The 15513-nt window shown below is 41.7% G+C and overlaps 2 protein-coding genes across 2 annotated transcripts in view; one reads left to right on the top strand and one right to left on the bottom strand.

Moving 5' to 3' along the window:
* DHX57 (DExH-box helicase 57) overlaps window positions 1–2248 on the bottom strand; it is a 66240-nt gene extending 63992 nt beyond the window's left edge. Inside the window, exon 1 of the mRNA XM_018569891.1 lies at window positions 2220–2248. The gene's annotated coding sequence lies outside the window, so the exon portion shown is untranslated. The remainder of the gene's footprint in view (window positions 1–2219) is intronic.
* Window positions 2249–2394: 146 nt separating this feature from the next.
* Window positions 2395–15513, top strand: part of MORN2 (MORN repeat containing 2) — a 28796-nt gene continuing 15677 nt past the window's right edge. Inside the window, exons 1-3 of the mRNA XM_018569885.1 lie at window positions 2395–2431; window positions 9170–9220; window positions 13123–13229. Coding sequence (XP_018425387.1) covers window positions 2395–2431; window positions 9170–9220; window positions 13123–13229 — 195 coding nt within the window. The remainder of the gene's footprint in view (window positions 2432–9169; window positions 9221–13122; window positions 13230–15513) is intronic.

The raw sequence follows: 15513 nt of genomic DNA on the forward strand, positions 1-15513 counted from the left end.
GGGGGGGGGGGGGGGGGGGGGGGGGAAAAACAGAAATACACTTTTTAAAGTCAAAAGCCAAAGTGAAAACAGATCTCCCAAGGTGAATTAAAGTAATTACAATACAAAAAATACAAAACTCACAAACCCCCTTTAATATGACACACCCAAGTCATCAATGGAGTGGCCAATTATATTCAAGAGTCACAAAATTAATTATGGGTGAACGCCTGAGAAAACACACACAAAAAAAAAAACTTCACTCTTGCAGTGGATCCCCTTTGCACTGCAAGGGTTAATTGCTTGTTTTGCCAAGGGGATGGTGAATAAGGCGATGTACACAGTTACATAGTATTTGAGGTTGAATAAAGACACAGGTCCATCGAGTTCAACCTTTGTGTGTCTGTGTGTGATTGTGCATGTGTGTGTGTGTGTGTGTGTATGAGTCCCTGTGTGGTCCTAGGTTTTTAAGAGTACCTGTACCCCTGTATGTTATGGTCTCTGAGGAAGGTATCTAAATGCTTTTTGAATGATTCAATACTCTCTGCAGATACCACTGTTTGTGGCGACAAGTTTAAAAAATTAACTGCTCTGACTGAAAAGAATCCCCTACGCCCTTTGTGGTTAAATCTTTTTTCCACCAATTTTAGGTGGTGGCCTCTAGTCTTTGTTATGGAGTTTACTGTAAAATGTTTATTGCTGATGTTGCCAACACCACTAAACATTTTGTACATCAAAATCATGTCCCCTCTTAATCACGTCACTTCTAAAGTCAACAAGTTTAAATTTAGCAACCATGTCCCATAGCTTTGGTCCTCCAGCCCCTTAACTTGTTTTGTCGCCCTTCTCTGGACTCTCTCTCTAGTTCCAGCACATCCATTCTATGGATAGGTGAGCAAAACTGGACCGCATACTCCAGATGAGGCCGGGTGGCGAGTCATTACACGCCGCCTGGCTGCTTTAATGGGACTTCCGGTATTGGCGAGTACCGGAAAAAAATACCGGTATCGGTGCATCCCTACATTTCACGCATTCCTCGCCTCCCTTTGTCCAATCAGAGAACAACTTGTATTTATTGATAAAAAGACTAGCCATTCTCTGAAAGGCCATAGTGCTGAGCAAACGACTGCCTGGGGGGAAAACTGGAGCAGACTGAATCTGGGGCAGTTGTCTATGGCAAGCAATCAGCTGTATGGTGCCGTGCTGAGGGACTTCCCCCGTTTTCAGAGGGGAAGTCGCTCAGCACGGCACCATACAGGAACTGTAAGATCCCTGCCAACACTAGTAGCTACAGCTACTATAGTGCAATACTGGACACCCAGCAGCAGATCAGGTGTGACATGCACATACTTACAACATTCTGAAAACATCCGGAGGAAATATTAAGGAGGATTTGTCCCAATATCTGCCTCAGGTTGCCCACAAAGTGTAACTAAGATTTGTTTGCGGTGATTTGTTTGGTGCGATTTGTTGCAATTATAATCACCAGCACTTTACTTAACGATTTGGAGGACTTTTTTTGAATGATAATTTATTGCACTTTCACCATATGAATTACTGTTTGACTATAAGGGTCACAAACATTTCACATTTGTTATATCTGGAAGTTTACCTATCCAGATAGGGATCGCATCACCATTATTTTATCATTTGTTGAGTGTATGACACTTTTCTCATTATGGTTCATTTATGAATTTTCACTGTCATTATTTGATTATTGTGATATCCACTGTGATTTATCCACATATTGTTGTTTCACTGAGATCATTTTTCACAGTAATAATTCCCAGTAATTGGAGTATATTTAATTTACTGTATTTCTTGATATAATTTGTATCCAGTTCAAGAGACATCTTTATTCATAAATACAAGGTTTATGGCACATTAAGAGTAATTTAACATATTTGTTTGAATATCTAGATTAAAGCACATTAGGGGGGTTTAGCGCCGCAAAATCATTGTTTATATTATATTGTTACATGACCTTGTCACAAAATATCAGCAGTACTGTCACACGTATAAACTCAAAGCAACGTGCATGTGGACTACAACATCAGCTGTCAGCAAATGAACCTACAGTCACAAATAATACCGAACGTTTCCATATCAACCCAAAAGACGCATCGCCTTTATGTAATCAGTTCTTTCTTTCTTCCAAAGCCCTATCTGTGCAGTACACTGGGCAGCATTGGAGGGACTATTCAGCACCGAGCACAATGATACAACATAACGCTACTCACTGCCTTCCCTCCACCACGCGACTACTTCCTGTCTGATCACGTGACTGAACACGGAATAAGCTTTAGAGCCACCCTGCCGGATTTCTATTGGTCAATCATAAGTCCTTCCCTTGTGTTACCTCTGTTTCTATGGGAACGAAGTATGCGTGTCTGCTAGCCGCTCGATCACCGGAGAATGGAGGCAGCCGGTGTTCTCCCCGGCATGGACTCCGGTAAGAGTCCGCAGTATTGGTCACATATTGCTATGTAGCTGAGTTGTGTTCTGCAATGCATGTATATTTTTCATTGCTCGGACACTGTTGGTGTTATGTGGTTTTGCTTAATCCTTGTTGGTGCTTCGGTACATCACTAGAGTAATATTAACCACTTGAAGACCAGGGTGTTAAACCCCCTTCCTGTGCAGGCCATTTTTTAGTATTCAGTCATGAAATGCTATACTGAAATTAATTTTATACCATTTTTTGGTGGGACAGATTGAGCTTTCTTTTAGTGTTATTTAATCACCACTGGGGTTTTTATTTTAATTACTATGTAACAAAAAAAGTACTGAAAAGTTTAAAACAAAAACTGTTTTCGCTATCTTTTGTTATGAAACATTTATTACCCAATTTTCCCCAGACGTCTTCCAGGACAGTCCTTGAGATGCTCCTCCCACCGGACAGGAAACACATCACAAAAAAATAAATTAAAGGACCGCCTCCTCTAATCCTCTTCAGTTTTTTGTTTCCTCCGGCTGGAGGAGGCATGTCACCTCAAAGAGTGCTCCTCTACTATGTATTATCTGAATTGCCAGATTATTGTGTCCCCGGGATCCCCTCCTCAGTAGTAATGGGCTGAACACACCTGAGTTCGGTTCTAACTCAAACTTTAGAATATGGAAAAAGTTCTAACTCAAACTTAGAACTCAATGCAAGTCTATGGGACCAGAACTCAGAAAATCAAATGTCCCCTTTTTGAAGCCTTATATGCAATTTATTGGCCATAAAAAGGGTATGGGGATTTGGGTACTGCCCTGGGGGGACATGGATCAATGAAAAAAAACACTTTTAAAAAATACAGTTTTTAAAGGAGCAGTGATTTTAACATTGCTTAAAGTGAAACAATAAAAAGGACAAATTCCTTTAAATATCGTGCTTGAGGGGTCCCCTTAAACTGCCTGTGAAGTGGCGGATCTGTACGATGTATAGAACCTGCTGCAGCAAAAAGTGACATTTATAAAGAACAAAATGACATTTAAATTGCCGGTAATTGGTTTTTCCTTAATCTTGTAAACAACTGCTTGGGGAACAACAATGAGGAAGCAAAAGCTGCTGAAAAAATAAATACATAAAAAAAAAATGGGAACACTGGTGACGCAGAAGGAGGAACAGCAGTGACACCACTGACACACGAACACACGAACTATCAGGGCGTTCGGCAGGCTGTTCGCCTGCCGAGCGCCCCATAAGGCAATGCGTCTTCTGAAGCCCTGATTGGCTAAAGCCTTGCACCTGACCACAGGTCAGGTGCAAGACTTTGCCCAATCAGGGCACAGAGAACTGTGAGAGCCATGATTGGTCAACGTCATGATGACTCTGCCCAATCATGGCTCACCTGTTACAACTTTAAACAGTTGGGCAGAGCTAGCTGTCACTGCTAGCTCCGCCCATTTCTTTATAAGTTGGCAGCATCTGTCAAAATGCCATGGGGCATGGTATAACTTTAACCCCTTCGTGACGGGAGACGTACACTGTACGTCCCGCCACAAAGGGACCAAATGACTCGTCACGTACACTGTACGTACGTGTGTAGCGCAATTGTCGTTTTTGCGCGCTGGTGCACCGGACGCGTATTTACGTTTATATCTGCGTAAACGTGGGGGTGGGGGAGTTAAACATTTTGGGGGCATTTACTTTTTTTTAGTCATCTGGCTGAGAACGAGCACATATAGAGCTATGGAGCCACCGATCGTCTATATGTGAAACACCCGGTAACGGTGTTTGCATTGGTCGGGTCTTTTGTGCCCGTGCGCACCCGCTAGGGGGCGCACGCGAGCAGAAAATAAATGCCGTCTGGAGATGGCAACCCACCAATGCTGCAGTGCCGTCCGTCCGTTTTTTTACAACGTGCGGACGGCAAGTGGTTAAAAGGAGAACTATGGGGTCAGCGTTTTTCCCCATAGTTCTCCTTAGGGTAACGGGAGGTAACCCGGTATGTGTTCGCTCACCTCCCGATCTACTCTGCCGACCTGTGACAGTCTCATTGTCACAGGTCGGCTAGAACTATGAGGTGAGTGGAAATCACTCGTCTCATAGTTCTCCTTTAATGGATGCCTCAGTATAGAGGCATTCATGAATGAAAGGGTTAACCTTTTTCAGACACCTGATACCTTAATATCGGGTGTCTGAGAGTCAAAGCAGAGCGGGCAAAAATGCAGGCAAAAGCCGGCATTCTGACAGCTCGTATAGATCTAGATATCTCTCTCGGATCGTATACTGGCTTTTTTTTTTCTTTCACTTTCAGGAATAGATACATAATGCATCTATTCCTGAAAGAAGAATGTTTCCGTTTTCTAATCGTTGTTGGAACGTTCAGAAAACCTTTAGTGACAGCTGAATCCTGAACTGCTGCAGGATCAGTGTCACTAACTTATTATTGGCTGTTCTGAAGTTTGAAACAGCCTAATAATAACCAAAAATGTATTAATTTATCAAGCAGTAATAGTGAGATTAATTCACAATGACTGCTTGATATAATTAAATAAATAAAATAAAAATTTTAAAAGTTTTAAAAAAATAGGGAAAAGTGTAAAAAAAATTAAAATAGTGAAAAGTGTAAAGAAAAAAAAGAAGTGTAAACATTTTTTTTTAAAAAGGACAAATAAATGAATGTATTTATTTTTTTAAGTTTTTTTCCTCTTTTTTTTTTTTGTCCTCTAAAAAACAAATGTCAGTTTTGCTGCAGCAGGTTCTATACATCGTACAGATCCGCCACTTTACAGGCAGGTACGATATTTAAAGGAATTTTTCATTTTTACCCTCTAAGTGATGTTAAAATCACTGCTCCTTTAAAAACGGTATTTTTTAAAAGTGTTTTTTTCATTGATTTCTGTCCCCCAGGGCAGTACCCGGATCCACATACCATTTTTATGGCCAATAACTTGCATATAAGCCTTCAAAATGGGGACATTTAATTTTCAAGGTTCTACCCCCATAGACTTTTATTGAGTTCGAATTCAAACTCAAAAGAGCCCGGGATCCTACTATGTGTAATCTCAAGCCTGCTTTGGCTACCACATGTGTGGCTAGAAATCTGGAGTTTTGGCTGTCCCAAATGAAGGCTCATCTTGTGGCTGGTATCAATTGCTGGGATCAATTGCTAGAGTCTATTCCAGTAATTTTTAAAGCAGTAAGCTACATGGCTGATGCTTCTGCAGAGTCAGTAAGACTGTCAGCTTGCTCGGCTGCCCTTATCAATTCTTCCAGATGGTCATTATGGCTTAAGACTTGGGATGGGGATGCGGCCTCTAAATTGCGTCTGTGCAATTTGCTTTTTTTTTGGAGACCAACTTTTTGGTCTGGATCTGGAGACCACCTTAGAACGGTCTGCTGACTGAAAGAAAGCTTTCCTATGAAAAACAAAAGGCCCTTCAATAGGAAATTGTTTTGAGGCCCAAGATTCCACCCACAGAATAATAAAGATGAAGGCCAGCCAAAGAAACATTGGACAGGCCACAAAGGGAGAGGGAAGAGTTGGAATCTGTTTAACCCAACTTCTCAGAACCCCAAACAGCAGTGACTTCCTTCCTCCAGTGGGAGGAAGATTGGGGGAGTTCCTCTCACAATGGAGGGAAATTACTTACAGCCCCCCCCAAAGGTTTCTGGTCACCAAACTCCCGAGGCATCCAATCAAGGCTTCAGCCCTCTGCAGCCTCTTGGGAGATTTGGTAGATCAGAACATTATCTCTCCTGTCCCAGAAGTGGAACAGGGAAAGGGATTTTACTTGCACATATTCGTTGTCCAGAAACCGTCTGGGCAATTTCAGTTGATTCTCAATCTCAGGCCCCTGAACCAGGCAGTTCGCTACAAAAGGTTCAGGATGGACCCCATTTTTTCCATCAGAACTATTCTTCAGGAGGGTTCTTATCTGGTTACCCTGGATTTAAAGGACGCATACCTCCATGTCCCAATAAAAAGAGCCTCTCAGATATTTCTGAGATTGGCAGTCAGGATTGGGGCACGAGTCGAGACCCGCCGGCTTTCACATATGCATAGAAGGACCCTGGCATTGTGTAAGGCTGCCCTAAACACATGTCTGCATCAGACAGGTGTTTTACAGGGCAGCCTTATGCCGCACGGGGTCGTGGAGCAGGAGGGTGCTTTTTGTGCAGAAATGGTATCTTGGCACAACACTGGGAATTAGGCAGAGTAAGTACCTGCACGGTGCCCCTCTATGGAGGGCGCCTGTAGGTATTTGCCTACTCTGCCTAATGGTAAATCCGGCCCTGTAGATTACTCCTCTATGCCTGTTCTGATGACAAACCAAAATTATGGCTTAAGTGATATTAAACCCTACTTTTTTTTTTCTTCTTCTAATGCAGGTATAAAGCATTGCCTTATGTGATGCCTCCTGATGTATCTTCTTTTTTCCACCCAATTCAGGTTGATCACTCTGCTAGCAGCTCTGTTTTTTAAGTGTCTCCTTCTTCTTACAGTACCCCACAGAGATACACTTGCGTGTCGTTCCCATCATGTATGTGTACACTGCGGCAGTAGCATCGCCTCCTGAACGCTTGGCAGCCACTTCTCAGCCACCCTCTGAAAAGCGATCCACTGCAGATCACCTTTCAGAGGGGCACTAAAGGCCGCTATCCATCTAAACAAGGCCTTTTTGGCTTTTAACTTTTTTCTGCTGCCCTGTGTTCAGGAGGCAATGCTGCCTCTAGAGTTGTGTTTGGCAGGCAATGCTGTATATTTTATATAATGTTGGCCAAATAGCCTGAAACAGCTGTATGCAGTTTGGCATAAATGGCTTTATAATATTTGGCTATATTATGCACTATACATCAGTGGTTCTAATTGTGCATCTTGCCGAATGGGTGAAAAGCAAAGATTAGCATGATTCCACCCAGTATCCTGAAATGAGGAATAATCCTCCCTGTGAATATCTGTGAACATTCGATCTGTGTGGATATTTATCAAAGCAAATGTTCTTTCATTTTTTACAAGGCATTGTATTTCCGAATGTCTTTTTTCAAGTAATACTAAATTATAGCCACTAAATGGCACTACGAAGCATAGAAAATAAGTATTTTCTATATCCAGTGACCATAATGCAGTATTAAATGACATTCGTAGGAAGCTGCTACCCCAGAAGTTTCCATCCCTAACTTTTGCAATGAGTAAAAGAAAGCACTTGCACTGGACCAGCCTTTGCAACTGTCATAGTCTGGCTAGCTGGATCACGGATGGATACCATCCACATGATCCCACCATGGGCACAGCCACAGTGCTTGCACGCCCCACCCCTTCTCTCACCAATAAATGGCTGATTAGCTGCACAGAAACCTAAGGTCACTATGCGTAAAAGCAGGTGTCAGCTAGAATGGTATAAAGTACCCACCATTGGACTTGACAGCAACCAGTGTGTTCTCTGGAGTCATGAATCCTTCTTTTCTATCCAGGAGTCTGATAAACAACCTGGGGTTGGCCAAATCTAGAAGAGCGCAACCCTCTGGTCAGCATAGTGCCTACTATAAAGTTTGGTAGAGTAAGGATAATGGGCTACTTTTCAGGTTTTGAGCTGGGGCCTTTGGTTCCAGTGAAGAGTACTGGTAATCCTATAGCATACCAAGACATTTTAGACAATTGTGCGCTTTGTGGCAACAATTTGAGTAGGGCACTTTTCTGTTCCAGCATAACTGTGCCACAGTACGCAAAGCCAGATCTGTATAAACAAGATTTGATGAGTTCAGTGTGGAGGAACTCAAGAGGCCTTCACGGAGTCCTGATTTACACCAAAATGAAGATCTTAGATGAATTGGAATGCAGATTATGAGCCAGCTCTGTTAAATGTGTGTACTGTAAATGTGGCAAAGGTCACCAATAGAAGACCAGCAAATGTACGTGGATTCAGTGGGCTTTAAAAGAATATGCCTTTTAATTTGCATGTTAGAAATGGAAAAGAAAATCTCTGGGAATTAAAAAAAAAACTTACCCTGCACCTGCACTGCAAGGGTTAAGTGCTCGCTTTGTCTAGGGGACTGAAAAAGAGCAAATATACTCCCCTGAACCTGCTAGGCTGCTTAACTAGTCCCCGCAGCCTCCTGTCCCCTTGGCTCCGGTGGTCCAAGGACCGCTGACCTCATCACGTCTAATGCAGGTTTATTCACTTGCTCTAGATGTGAAGACGTAGAGGACATTCCACAGCCAGAGCTGAAGGGGAGAGAGAGGTGAGTGCCGACTGCCACAAAAGGAGAATCAGGTGAGTATATCTGCTTTATTTGGGCCCCCTAGACAAAAATATCACTTAACCCTTGCAGTGTGGGGGTAACCCCACTGCAAGAGTAAGTTTTTTTTTAATTACTAGAGTCCTTCTTTCAATGTAAACAGCAAACAGACCTACGGGAGAGAAAGATGCTGTTAGCAACAGTTACTTTTGAATACTTTGCTGACGTGTTGTCTAAAATGTTACTACATGTCTGTGCCTTATCATTTTGGGATATGTAAGCTGATAAAAGCCAATATGCACACTGGCCTTAGGTTGCCAATGCCGACCCAACAATGTTATACTCTTGACCCCATATCTTACGATGTCATGTATTACAATGTTTGAGTACTGGTTTGGACCATTTGAAAACTGTTGGAAAACTAATAAAAACGAATTCAACCCTAAAATGTTACTACAAAAGAAATGATCTGTGTTCTATTTAGTCCTCATTATTTACACTGGATTTTCTATTTATAAATAGCTCCAGAAGTCTGTCGCATTTCATTTGTATTCCCAAATGGAGACACTTATGGTAAGAAATTCATTGTGGTGTTCATTTTTACCTGCTACTGTATACATGAACAGAGAGGCCGACTTTCAGAAGTGTAGTGGACTGTGCTTACCCAGAATAGAGCACTCCTAAGGTCAAGACAAAAATCCAAGTGCTTAATATTAACAATAAATGACAGTTGTCTGGTCACTTAGCAGCCTGAACATAAAGTAGTATCATCAATTATATAAAGTGGCAAAGAATAACTCAAATAGTTCTTTGGATAAAACCATACCCCTGAAGTCTTACCCACAAAGTCTTAGTAAAGCTTTACAAGTCCACAGAAGCTTATATAGGACAGCGGTGACCAAGCCTGTAAATATAGGGGCCTCATGTGCTTTTGTGTTCCAGCATAACAAGGCCCAGACATATCCAGAGGGGTCACAAAAGCTTGTAAATATATTTATTAGGATCATATTTTTATCTCTTATTGTCTTCCATAGCATATTGTACATCCATTTTCTTCGACACAGATGGGACTTCATTTGGTAGCAGATTTTGAAACTTTTTTTTTTTTTTTTTCTAGCTTTAATTAAATAGAAATAGGGTAATTTTTAACTAACACAGTTTTATGTCGTTTGCTTTTTTCCCCCCGATCTGTATATGATGGACACAGAGACTGTAGATGTACAAAGGGTAATAATAAAACCCCGATTGACCGTATAAGGAGAACATGTCACTATACTGAAAAAATGCAATTTAATAAATAAATGTAAAAAATATATCCTATCTTCCAACACTCCTTTCCCTGATATGTATTACACACCATGTCAGCTTATTGTGTACACTCAGCATTCTCTTCCCACCACCTCTGCTAAACATTTCACCTGCTATCATAACCTTTAGAATCCTCATATGCTTGCTACTGTCATACCCTCCACAGTCCACTTCTACATACAGGTGAAACTCGAATAATTAGAATATCGTGCAAAAGTAATTGCAGTAGGTGCTGCAAAAGGGGCCCAAACCAAGTACTGAGTACATATGCATGCTTGTACTTTTCAGAGGTCCGATATTGTTCTATGTACAATCCTTGTTTTATTGATTGCATGTAATAATCTACTTTTTTGAGGTTGTGGATTTGGGGTTCTTGGGGTTTTCATGAGCTGTAAGCCATAATCATCACAATTATGACAAATCACGGCTTGAACTATCTTGCTTTGCATGTAATGAGTCTATCTCGTATATTAGTTTCACCTTTTAAGTTGCATTAGTGAAATAAATGAACTTTGCACGATATTCTAATTATTCGAGTTTCACCTGTATATTGCCCACTGTCTTACCCAAGACAATCCTCTCCTGCACTTAATGGCCACTGTCATACCTTCTAATTCTCTCCTGCCAATACTAGCTCCTATAATACGCGTCCTACTCCTCTCTAGTATGTACTGCTCTCTGTCATATCTTACACAATCCACTCCTGCATACAATGGCTGTTTCATACCCTCCATTATTCTCTTCTGCACATACTGCCCACTTTCATACCTTCTCCTGAACATTCTGACCTCTGTCATAGCCTATGCGATCCTCTTGCACACATACTGGCTGCTGTCATATCCTCTGCATTTCTCTCCTGCAAATAGGTCCATGCTCATACTTTCTGGCACTCCTATGCTGCACATACTGCCCACTGTCATACCCTTTAATACTTTTATCCTACAAATTCTGGCTCCTTTATATGCTATCCTTATTTCCATTCTGCACATAATAGCCAATTTCATAGCTTTCAGCAATAATCTCTTGCACATACATGGATATAACCCTTCAGTTACATCTCCTGCACGTACTGCCTGCTATCATACCTTCCAGCACTCCTCTCCTGCTCATACTGTCTGATCTCATACCCTCCACACTCCGCTTCTTCCCATACTGCCTGCTATCATACCTTCCAGCACTCCTCTCCTGCTCATACTGTCTGATCTCATACCCTCCACACTCCGCTTCTTCCCATACTGCCTGCTATCATACCTTCCAGCACTCCTCTCCTGCTCATACTGTCTGATCTCATACCCTCCACACTCCGCTTCTTCCCATACTGCCTGCTATCATACCTTCCAGCACTCCTCTCCTGGTTATACTGTCCAGTCTCATACCCTTCACACTCCTCTTCTGCACATACTGCCTGCTCTAATACACTCTGGCACACTTCTGCTAACGTTATAATAATTTTTCAGCAAAAGTAACATTTTCCTTTATTAAAGCTTATTCTATAAAATGTAGATAAAAGAATATTCTGACATCGGCAATAGTTAATCACATCTATACAGGCTACCTTGAGGATGCACTCAAACACAGAAATCAGTCTTTGGTATCGGGCTTTTCTTTCTATCTGCATTTATTTGAGCAAGTTTGTTTAAATAATACCGTCAAAAAGGCAATAGAAGGTATGGGATCAGCAAGTCTTTTCTGTGTTATGGACTGTAACTGATTAAGTTAAATCTGAAGGAGTAAGTAAAGAGAACTATGAGGTGAGTGATTTCCACTCATCCTCATAGTTAGAGACGACGTGTGACATTGAAACTGTCACACGTCGGCTCTATTGATCGGGAAGTGAGCGAACACATACCGTCGCTCGCTTACTTCCCAATCATCTCCCTGAAGAGAGTGGTGGCTGTCAGTCACAGCTCCCTGCAGGGATTCCCCCCTCCCCCCACTCTCTGATCCTCCAGCGCTAAGTGGAGGAACGGACAGGGGATGGGAAGGGCACAGCTGGCTCTGCCTCTAGATAGGCAGAGCCAGCTGTCAATCAGCCAGCTGGGTGGATCGCGACAGTATTGTCGGGATCCGTCCCGGGTTCGGCGCTCTCCGTATATTGCAAACTATAGCCCACTATATATACTGAGCTCTGGGTCATAGGAGGACGTTAGTATATGTCTTCCTGTGACCCTAAAGAGAACTATGGGATAAAAAGGTAACCCCATTGCGCTCTTTTAAGCCTTTTTCATGTACAAATATAGATTGCAAATACTACCCACTGTCTTACTCTCGGGCACTCTGCTACTGCACATAGTGGCCACTACCAAACCCTACACAATGACATTACGTTGCACCACATTGCTAAGGAGTGTTCATACTGAGCACATTGTAAGCACACGAGTTGATAACTTCTTCGAGCTAAATTGCAGCTATCACTGAAAATTCCAGTGCTGGACCTCAACTGGAGTTGTGGAGCACAGGGGACCACACACAACATTGGTGGGCCACATATTGGGCGCCACTGAAGCTGCTTGTAAGGTCTTTGACTAAAGGTCTATTTAGAAAATACTGGGGAAAAAAGGAAGAAAGCGAGTGAAAGCGTATGTCAGGGTAAAATTAAAAAAAACCATATGCAGTACATCCCTGAAATGCATGCATGTGTCATGCATAAAATACATGCATGTGTTTTATCAATTTAAAGACCCCGCAAGTACAAAAAGCTGGAGTTCTTTAAGGCCACTCAGTTGCCCATGTGGGTAAATGTGAGAAATGATGGGGTATGTTCCCAACACTTTGATAAATGTTGAACGCTCTTCAACACAACCAAACAAGACCAGTTGAATGTGACAAATTGCTATTAGCTATACCATGAAAACCTTTACAGTCATATTGATGAAAGGAAATGTTTGTGTTGCATATGCTAGCTAGTCAGTCATTAATAGATAATCAGATTCTAGGAGTTTGTATGTATACATACACACTGTATATATACATATAATTAAATATATTTGTGAATTCTGGAGTTTTAATTTAATCCAATTGCCATAGTGCTATGCCATTTGTAATTTGGAAGCATCTTTAACATCTCATAACAAGTCCAGTTCTTTTTTTTTCCTCAAGTATTCAAATGAGACCCAGAGTAGTTCCTGAATCAAAGGAGGTGATGATATATATTTATTTTACTGCAGATGGTGAATGTACACGATCAGCAGCAGGAGTACTTGAGAGAAATGGAAGGGGTGTAAATAAGACTCCTAATGGTGTTACATATACTGGATCCTGGACAAATGACAAGGTAATGACACGTACTGTACAACTTCTCTATAATCCGTCTATTATATGTCATTTTTTTTTTTAAATAACCTTCCTTCATTTATTGTTTATGGCTGAACTCCAGCCAAACAACATTATAAGCCCCTCTCTTGCAAAAATTTGAAGGCTTCCCTGACAATGCCAGGAGGTGTCCTGCTTGAGAACAGCTGCCCTAAATTGGTCAGAGTTTGGAGACTTTCTATTCTACCTTCTGCTAAGTTGGTTGGCATTAAACAGTGGTGTTCAGTTTTGGTCTTCAAGGCACTCCAGCAGTAAATGCTTTCTATAGTCTTCTTAGGGCTGGACAAATCCCAGGAATCAGGTAGCCAATGCTCCCTAACAATGAGTGCTGGCGCCTAACTTTTGAGGTTTTCTCTAGTCGTTGCCCATGGAGCAGGCTCCTTAGGAATGCTGCTGGCACGTGCCGATGCCCGTCACGCGTTTCATCACCTGGGCTTAATTATAGAGGTGAAGCTCTTTTTGTCTATGTGCACAATATATGTGTGTAAAATACCTCCCTGTTCAGAGTGATCGGTAATTGGTATAGTGATTCAAGTGATCTCAAGCCATCAGCAGACCACAGTTCTCTTGATCAAAACTGGAGGCAGAAAAATAATAGTAAATAGATAAGAACTGTTGGGAAACTATAAATCACATTCTTCCCCAGCAGGAATGTCATTGAAGGCAAAATGAGATTCAATGTAAATTGATGGAACAGGATGGTAAATATAATAAATTCTAAAAGGAAAACATGAGTAGTTCGCAAAAAAATACTGAAAATACTAACTAGAAATACTCACGGTCTCCCTCAATAATAATATATAAGCATAAGTGAACACATCACATCTATGTGAAGGATATAGACAATGTAACATCATATTAAAGAATTCTATGATAAAAAGATTCATGGAAAGATCTTGTATTAATCATGTATTAATATATGGGATCATATATTAAATAGATCCCAAATTGAAATATAGAAAATGTATACAATATACAAAATGATACACCTAGATCCCTGGTTCTCAACTAATGGGTCGCGACCCAAAAGTGGGTCGCAACTCCTTCAGGGGTTCGCTGCGTCCTTAGGCTCTCCTGCCCCATTCAGCAGGGAGACAGAGCGGGGATGCATTGTGGCAGCGTGCAGGAGACTTCTATGTATAATGAAACAGTCCCCTCTCTCCCCCGGATCCCTACTGAAGTGATAGGGCCTGTGAGAGAGGGGACTATTTCACCACTTTCGGCCCGAAAAGTAATATCGGGGGCCACAGCTTAAAGTTCCGTTCTGCACTGTCCTCCACAGAGCAGCAGATATCAATCCGCACCAGCGCAGCAGATCGATATCAGTTCTATAGCAAACACTGAAAATCGCTCAACTGTGACAAGAAAGGCCTGTTTGTTACATAATGGCAAACCTGTACAATTTTTTATAAAATGCTTTTCTTGTTTCTTTTCATGAAAACAGATTAACAATGTAATATATACAAGTGCATCAAAAAATGTACAGGTATAGGGGTAGATTTAACTAAGCTAAAAACAAGAACACATCCTCACATTCAGGCAGGCTGAAACAATATATAAGAAAAGAATAAAGGGAACATTTTGAACTTAAAGCGAACTTACTCTTAGCCCACACATGTCAAAGGACAGGTTCGATTTAATGTAGCCCTCCCCTGCAGTTTATACTTGCCTTCTTTTTGTTCTGCTGCTGCTCTCTTCAGTTGCCCAGACCAAATAAAAGCCCTGTAAGAGCTATAGGTCGCGGGAGATATAACACAGGGTTATGGACTCCCTAAAGAAACATCACTTGACAAAGCACTGTCACTTGGAGTGAGTTACACAATCCTTCATACTCAAGAGTACAAGATATTTAATTTGGCTACCATGCTGAATGGATTGGCAAGGGTGTAAAGGAAAGGATAAGTATAGACTGCTAGGGAGGGGGGAATACATGTGTTGCTTTTCTCTTATGATAAAATAAAGGAATCCAAGAACATTGAACTAAATTGAACATTGAACTAAATGGGAAAAAAAAAACATTATTCACCATATGCGTGGTTCTCAACTGGTGAGTTGCGACCCTGTGTTCAGTGGGTCGCCGTGTTCCTTACACTGCGCTAGGTGAGAGGCTCCTCAACCTCTCCCTAGCTCAGCGCTGCCAATTCTCGCTCCAAGCAGCCATTCAAAATATGCTGCCTGGCCCAGAGTGTCATCTTGAGGTGGGGTGGGGTGGGGCTGGGAGTATGGCTATGAGGGAGCTCCATGCA

Source organism: Nanorana parkeri, unplaced genomic scaffold (genome assembly GCF_000935625.1).
Source record: "Nanorana parkeri isolate BGI_ZX_2015 unplaced genomic scaffold, ASM93562v1 scaffold1417, whole genome shotgun sequence".
In the NCBI taxonomy this organism is placed as follows: domain Eukaryota; kingdom Metazoa; phylum Chordata; class Amphibia; order Anura; family Dicroglossidae; genus Nanorana; species Nanorana parkeri.